The 7359-nt window shown below is 46.0% G+C and overlaps 1 protein-coding gene and 1 long non-coding RNA gene across 2 annotated transcripts; both read left to right on the top strand.

The window, feature by feature from the left end:
* The first annotated feature begins 3886 nt into the window (after positions 1 to 3886).
* On the top strand, positions 3887 to 5118 carry LOC135529391 (von Willebrand factor A domain-containing protein 3A-like). Its single transcript, XM_064958161.1, has 5 exons — positions 3887 to 3995; positions 4157 to 4298; positions 4620 to 4764; positions 4951 to 4998; positions 5074 to 5118. The coding sequence occupies exons 1-5, from the start codon at positions 3887 to 3889 to the stop codon at positions 5116 to 5118; spliced, it is 489 nt and encodes a 162-aa protein (XP_064814233.1).
* A 258-nt stretch (positions 5119 to 5376) lies between these two features.
* LOC135529389 (uncharacterized) lies at positions 5377 to 6383 on the top strand. Its single transcript, XR_010453692.1, has 3 exons — positions 5377 to 5436; positions 5623 to 5720; positions 5801 to 6383. It is a non-coding gene; the product is annotated as an uncharacterized LOC135529389 (long non-coding RNA).
* The last annotated feature ends 976 nt before the right edge of the window (positions 6384 to 7359 follow it).

Genomic DNA, 7359 nt, shown 5'->3' with positions numbered 1-7359 from the left:
CTCCCCTCAGGTACATCATCACCCCGTCAGCCAGGGTTAGGGTTTCTCCCCTCAGGTACATCATCACCCCGTCAGCCAGGGTTAGGGATTCTCCCCTCAGGTACATCATCACCCCTTCAGCCAGGGTTAGGGTTTCTCCCCTCAGGTACATCATCACCCTGTCAGCCAGGGTTAGGGTTTCTCCCCTCAGGTACATCATCACCCCGTCAGCCAGGGTTAGGGTTTCTCCCCTCAGGTACATCATCACCCCTTCAGCCAGGGTTAGGGTTTCTCCCCTCAGGTACATCATCACCCCGTCAGCCAGGGTTAGGCTCCTCAGGTACATCATCACCCCCGTTAGCCAGGGTTAGGTTTCTCCCCTCAGGTACATCATCACCCCGTCAGCCAGGGTTAGGGATTCTCCCTCAGGTACATCATCACCCTGTCAGCCAGGGTTAGGATTCTCCCCTCAGGTACATCATCACCCACAGCCAGGGTTAGGATTCTCCTCAGGTACATCATCACCCCTTCAGCCAGGGTTAGGATTCTCCCCTCAGGTACATCATCACTCCCGTCAGCCAGGGTTAGGGATTCTCCCTCAGGTACATCATCACCCTCAGCCAGGGTTAGGATTCTCCCCTCAGGTACATCATCACCCTCAGCCAGGGTTAGGATTCTCCCCTCAGGTACATCATCACCCTGTCAGCCAGGGTTAGGTTTCTCCCTCAGGTACATCATCACCCCGTCAGCCAGGGTTAGGGTTTCTCCTCAGGTACATCATCACCCCGTCAGCCAGGGTTAGGGATTCTCCTCAGGTACATCATCACCCCGTCAGCCAGGGTTAGGGATTCTCCCTCAGGTACATCATCACCCCCCGTCAGCCAGGGTTAGGGTTTCTCCCCAGGTACATCATCACCCCTTCAGCCAGGGTTAGGTTTCTCCCTCAGGTACATCATCACCCCGTCAGCCAGTTAGGCTTCTCCTCAGGTACATCATCACCCCGTCAGCCAGGTTGGGTTTCTCCTCAGGTACATCATCACCCCGTCAGCCAGGGTTAGGGTTTCTCCTCAGGTACATCATCACCCTGTCAGCCAGGGTTAGGGTTTCTCCTCAGGTACATCATCACCCTGCCAGCCAGGTTAGGTTTCTCCCCTCAGGTACATCATCACCCCGTCAGCTGGGTTAGGTTTCTCCCTCAGGTACATCATCATCAGCCAGCCAGTTAGGGGACCCTCAGGTCAGCCAGGGTTAGGATTCTCCCTCAGGTACATCATCACCCCCGTCAGCCAGGGTTAGGGATTCTCCCTTTCATCCCGGCCAGCCAGGGTTAGGGTCAGGTACATCATCACCCCTTCAGCCAGGGTTAGGGGTTTTCCTCAGGTACATCATCACCCCGTCAGCCAGGGTTAGGATTCTCCTCAGGTACATCATCACCCCGCCAGCCAGGGTTAGGGTTTCTCCCTCAGGTACATCATCACCCCCGTCAGCCAGGGTTAGGATTCTCCCTCAGGTACATCATCACCCTGGTCAGCCAGGGTTAGGGATTCTCCCCTCAGGTACATCATCACCCCGTCAGCCAGGGTTAGGATTCTCCTCAGGTACATCATCACCCCGTCAGCCAGGTTAGGGATTCTCCCTCAGGTACATCATCACCCCGTCAGCCAGGGTTAGGGATTCTCCTCAGGTACATCATCTCAGCCAGGGTTAGGCTTCTCCTCAGGTACATCATCACTCGCAGCCAGGGTTAGGGATTCTCCCTCAGGTACATCATCACCCTTTCCAGCCAGGGTTAGGGTTTCTCCCCTCAGGTACATCATCACCCTGTCAGCCAGGGTTAGGATTCTCCCTCAGGTACATCATCACCCCGTCAGCCAGGGTTAGGATTCTCCTCAGGTACATCATCACCCCGCCAGCCAGGGTTAGGATTCTCCCTCAGGTACATCATCACCCTCCCAGCCAGGGTTAGGGTTTCTCCTCAGGTACATCATCACCCCGCCAGCCAGGGTTAGGGTTTCTCCCCTCAGGTACATCATCACCCCTTCAGCCAGGGTTAGGGTTTCTCCCCTCAGGTACATCATCACCCCGGCCAGCCAGGGTTAGGTTTCTCCCCTCAGGTACATCATCACCCTGTCAGCCAGGGTTAGGATTCTCCCCTCAGGGTACATCATCACCCCGTCAGCCAGGGTTAGGATTCTCCCTCAGGTACATCATCACCCCGTCAGCCAGGGTTAGGTTTCTCCCCTCAGGTACATCATCACCCTGTCAGCCAGGGTTAGGGATTTCCCCTCAGGTACATCATCACCCCTGTCAGCCAGGGTTAGGGTTTCTCCCCTCAGGTACATCATCACCCCCGCCAGCCAGGGTTAGGTTTCTCCCCTCAGGTACATCATCACCCTGCCAGCCAGGGTTAGGGATTCTCCTCAGGTACATCATCACCCCGTCAGCCAGGGTTAGGGTTTCTCCCCTCAGGTACATCATCACCCCGTCAGCCAGGGTTAGGGATTCTCCCCTCAGGTACATCATCACCCCTTCAGCCAGGGTTAGGGTTTATCCCCTCAGTGTAATGAATGAAGGATGACTCGGCTATATTTTTGACCTCTACTAAAACGTTACCCGTTTACCTCAGACTAGCTTTCTTGTTGTTATTGTTGTTGTTATTTTTAAAATGTTTGTTTTCCCAGGGATACACACATGAGATGAACTGTTGTGTTTTGATAATACAAAACTGCAGATGTTTTTATAGTTTGTATACAAAGGATGAGTGTTTTTTTCAAGTTTAAATGATTGTATGATGTAAAAATGATATAGTTACCTTGTTTGTTTCTTGTGTCTCGTTCAGTACAGCCCATGACTGGTTGGGGTCCAGTAGATACTAAAGCCAGGCAGAGGAAGCCTTCTCAGGTCACCCAGTCTGTGTTCTACCTGGAAGATGGTAACTTGGGTAAGTGTGTGTGTGTGTGTGTGTGTGTGTGTGTGTGTGTGTGTGTGTGTGTGTGTGTGTGTGTGTGTGTGTGTGTGTGTGTGTGTGTGTGTGTGTGTGTGTGTGTGTGTGTGTGTGTGTGTGTGTGTGTGTGTGTGTGTGTGTGTGTGTGTGTGTGTGAGCGAGTGCGTGCGTGTTGACTTTTTGGGTTGTGATTGTATTTCCCCTCTTGTCTTGACCTAGGTGTGGTGTTCAAGTCTTACCCCAAACCTAAAAGTGTCCGAAAGTCCATCCCCTTAGTGACTCTGCCAAAGCAGGAAGAGATCTGCTCGACCAAACATGTGCGGTATCAGATATGCATTCATCTTGAAAATAAAGGAGAGCCGCACATAATGTGTGGCCCTCCTTTATTTTCAAGTTTTCCACTCCGCTAGCCAGCACCTTGCCTAATAGGTGTGCTTCTTTTTCTTCTAGATTGATCTATTCATCTAACCTCAGCCGTCTTATTTAAATGCTCTAATTATAAGTCGCCTGATAAGGCAATGTGCTAAAAATGTGTGTGGGGGGGCCAAGATACATTTTTTCATATGTCTCTTGGCCCTGGCCTGTAGTGGCTGAAGAGGTTCAGCATTAAGAGGCTGACATCTATAAGCTGGTGTCTGAACTGACTGTACACATCATAAGAAGCTGGTCCCTTCGGTCCTCAAGAGAGGTCTGCCAAATACTGCTCCATCTTTCCCCCAGTGTCCACATCAATGTGAGTCAGAGGAGAATGGCTTCAATAACATCTTTTGGCATGAATACAAATTAAAATACTAGCAACTAAGTTCAAGTACGAGTACAAATGTCCATTGCGGCCAACTGGCTAAAACAATAATTACATTTGATTATAAATAATAAAGATATCAGCTTATCCAACCAGCTATCTATCCACTCCCATGCTGGTCTGAGCCTCATGTCTCTCTTTGTCTGTGGTTGTTTCAGGGGATGGTGAAGCACCTGCAGCTGACTCCGGGAGAGTTAAAACAGTACCTTACTCAGACTGAGAGACTCCTGCTGCGCTGCTACATGCAGAGGCTGCAATGGCTGCTCTCCGGTATGCCTCGCTCTATGTCTCTGTCACTGTCTCTGTATCTTGTCTGTCTCTGTTCTAGTCATTCTAATTATATGGTACCAAAATACTGGAATATCTATGAATGCCCGATTGAAGGTTGAAGGAACCTCAGTGTCTGGCTCCTTCCGCTCACTTTTCCCCAGGTAGCAGGCGTGTGTTTGGGGCGGTGCTGGAGAGGGAGGTGGGTGCTGCTGATGTGTCCGGCTCCATGGCTCCCTGCCTGGGGGAGCTGAAGACCAAGCTGGCCTCTCTCATCTGGGAACAGCTGCATCACAACACAGTCAGGTAAACTAAACCTAAAATCTTTCCTTACCCCTGGACACTTCCACTGTTGACTATCCCAGAAAAAGAATGAAAAGGGAAGTCTGTGTTGGCCTAGACAAACAGGCTCACGTTTCTCTTTCTATCCACCTGTCTGTTTCATAGAGGGAAATTACAGGCAATGGTGACAGTAGAAATATAAATACAATCTTATTCTAGTTCTGTGATTGTTACCACTGTAACTTAGGTTCATTATGTTCATATAACCATCTCACCCCTGCTCCACAGACACCCATTGGTTATTGTCATATCTAACCCCAGACACCCTCTCTGACTGTGTCCCAGGTTCTCTCTGCTGGCGTTCTCCGAGGGGGTGAAGGCGTGGCGTCCGGCACTGCAGGAGCCTACAGAGGAGGCATGCCGCGACGCGGTGCAGTGGGCATATCAGCTCAACACCCATGGGGGAACCAACACTCTGGAGGCCCTGCAGGTGACGGGTTTAAGTAGTAACTGGCTATGTCATGTTATAACCTCCGTATGTATGTTGCCCAGACTGGCTGAGGGTTAGGAGGATAGTGTGAGCCTGTAACTGCTGTTCTTGGCAACATGGCATATGTCATGTTAACCAATTATATTTATATATGTCATGTTATAACCTCTTGTATGTATGCCTCAGACTGGCTGTGGGTTTGGGGACAGTGTGGGCCTGTACCTGCTGTTCTTGGTACATGGCATATGTCATGTTAACCAATTATATTTATATATGTCATGTTATAACCTCTGTATGTATGCTCCTCAGACTGGCTGTGGGGTTTGGGGACAGTGTGGGCTCTGTACCTGCTGAGTGATGGGAAGCCAGATTCCAGCTGCAGCCTGGTGCAGAAAGACGGAGAGACTGGACCACAGGGAACCACATTACTATCCACACTGTCTCATTCAACTGCACAGACAGGTCTGACTGTATGATTGTACATTGATTGATTTGTACATTTAATCTATTACACGATGATGCTTACTACGACCCACTATTAAACTTCTGACAGCTCAGCCAATGACTTTCTGAAGAAACTGGCTCACCAAACTGGGGTCGGGTACCACCGCTTGTCATGACAATGTGGATGCGCTCAGTGGGCTGTTGGAATCGGGCCTTAGTGATGGGGACGTGAGTAGACACACACGCGCACACAAACACACATTCGCATGTATACACACCTGAGCGGCATAGCCTTTGTGCTATTAGTCAAACACTGAACCAGCTTTCCCTGTCTCATACCAGTCAGTGGTATGGAGGACACAGTAGAGACAGATATTCAAGTTTGAGGGACCTATTGTAAACTGATTCCAACAGGAACCTACCCTGCCGGCCCTCGAGGGAGATGACTTGAGGAGACTGGCTCAGGAAATTGACAAACTGAGACATTTCCGGAAGCAGGCACAGGTCTTCAGGTTTGTCTTACAGTGAGCAAATGGGTTAAATTGTGCATAAAAACTGTTGTCCATGACTGACCTTGACCTGTTTTTGACAGGGAAATCATTTTGGAAAAGAATCCAGAGGAAACAAGAATCAACCAAACAGACTAGATTACTGTAAACCCAAGAATTTGACTTCAATGATTTTATATACACATTTGTAATTTAGATTTTCAATGACTCAATATATGAAGAAAGTGGTTAAGAGATTAAAACTGGTGTGCATGAATTGTCAGATTAACCATATACTGTACACAGTTCTATGTGGGTGTGCAGTATGCTTTGTTCAGATTGACAAACCTCAGCTTTTCTTAATTTAAAACTAGAATGCTTAGTTGCTACATCCATTTTTTACTTATAAATGATTTCTATATATACCCATTGATTCTAGAAGAATATAATGTCCTGTATAAATGCCTCATGAGCTTACTTCAACTGTCATACCCATCAGAAAGCTTGTTTTACTCCAATGTTTGAAAAAAAAAAGTAAATGTCAAACACTGTACAGCCTAAAGAGGCAGGGCTGACTGCTTGGTATTGTTTCTCTAGTTTGAACTAAAAACAGCTAATAACCTTGTGTTATATTGTTTCTATGCACCAATCAACATATCGACATGAATAAAACAAATGATTCCATGATGTCTGTTATAAATAATGTGAACATGTCTAATATGAGCATGTCTAATATAAACATGTCTAATATGAGCATGTCTAATATAACATGTCTAATATAAACATGTCTAATATAACATGTCTAATATGAACATGTCTAATATGAACATGTCTAATATAACATGTCTAATATAAACATGTCTAATATGAACATGTCTAATATAAACATGTCTAATATGAACATGTCTAATATGAGCATGTCTAATATAAACATGTCTAATATGAGCATGTCTAATATAAACATGTCTAATATGAACATGTATGAACATGTCTAATATATGAACATATGAACATATCCTAATATAAACGTCTAATATGACATGTTCATTATAAACATGTCTAATATAAACATGTCTAATGAATATGTCTAATGAATACGTCTAATATGAACATGTCTAATGTGAACATGTATAAACATGTCTAATATGAACATGTATGAACATGTCTAATATGAACATGTATGAACATGTCTAATATGAACATGTCTAATATGAGCATGTATGAACATGTCTAATATGAACATGTATGAACATGTCTAATATGAACATGTATGAACATGTCTAATATGAACATGTATGAACATGTCTAATATGAACATGTCTAATATGAACATGTATGAACATGTTCATGAAATAAGGGCGAATATGTCTAATACGAAATATGCATGAACATGTCTAATGTGAGTATAAACATGTCGAATATGAGCATGTCTAATATAAACATGTCTAATATGAGCATGTCTAATATAAACATGTCTAATATGAGCATGTCTAATATAAACATGTCTGAACATGTCTAATGTGAGCATGTCTAATGTGAGCATGTCTAATGTGAGCATGTCTAATGTGAACATGTCTAATGTGAACATGTCTGTTACGAATCCCTTTTGGCCCGACAGTCTAGGGGGGATGGTAATGAGACTCGTAACATAACTCATGCAAAT

The sequence above is a fragment of the Oncorhynchus masou genome, unplaced genomic scaffold (assembly GCF_036934945.1).
Source record: "Oncorhynchus masou masou isolate Uvic2021 unplaced genomic scaffold, UVic_Omas_1.1 unplaced_scaffold_11569, whole genome shotgun sequence".
Taxonomy (NCBI): Eukaryota; Metazoa; Chordata; class Actinopteri; order Salmoniformes; family Salmonidae; genus Oncorhynchus; species Oncorhynchus masou.
This window is presented reverse-complemented; position numbering and strand designations above follow the sequence as displayed.

What these genes read in the sequence shown, in the direction of transcription:
- LOC135529391 (XM_064958161.1), top strand. Translation starts at nt 3,887, where the DNA reads ATGGTGAAGCACCTGCAGCTGACTCCGGGAGAGTTAAAACAGTACCTT. An exon ending in GCTGCAATGGCTGCTCTCCG is followed by an intron (nt 3,996 to 4,156) that starts GTATGCCTCGCT and finishes ACTTTTCCCCAG; the next exon opens with GTAGCAGGCGTGTGTTTGGG. An exon ending in GCCTGTACCTGCTGTTCTTG is followed by an intron (nt 4,999 to 5,073) that starts GTACATGGCATA and finishes TATGCTCCTCAG; the next exon opens with ACTGGCTGTGGGGTTTGGGG.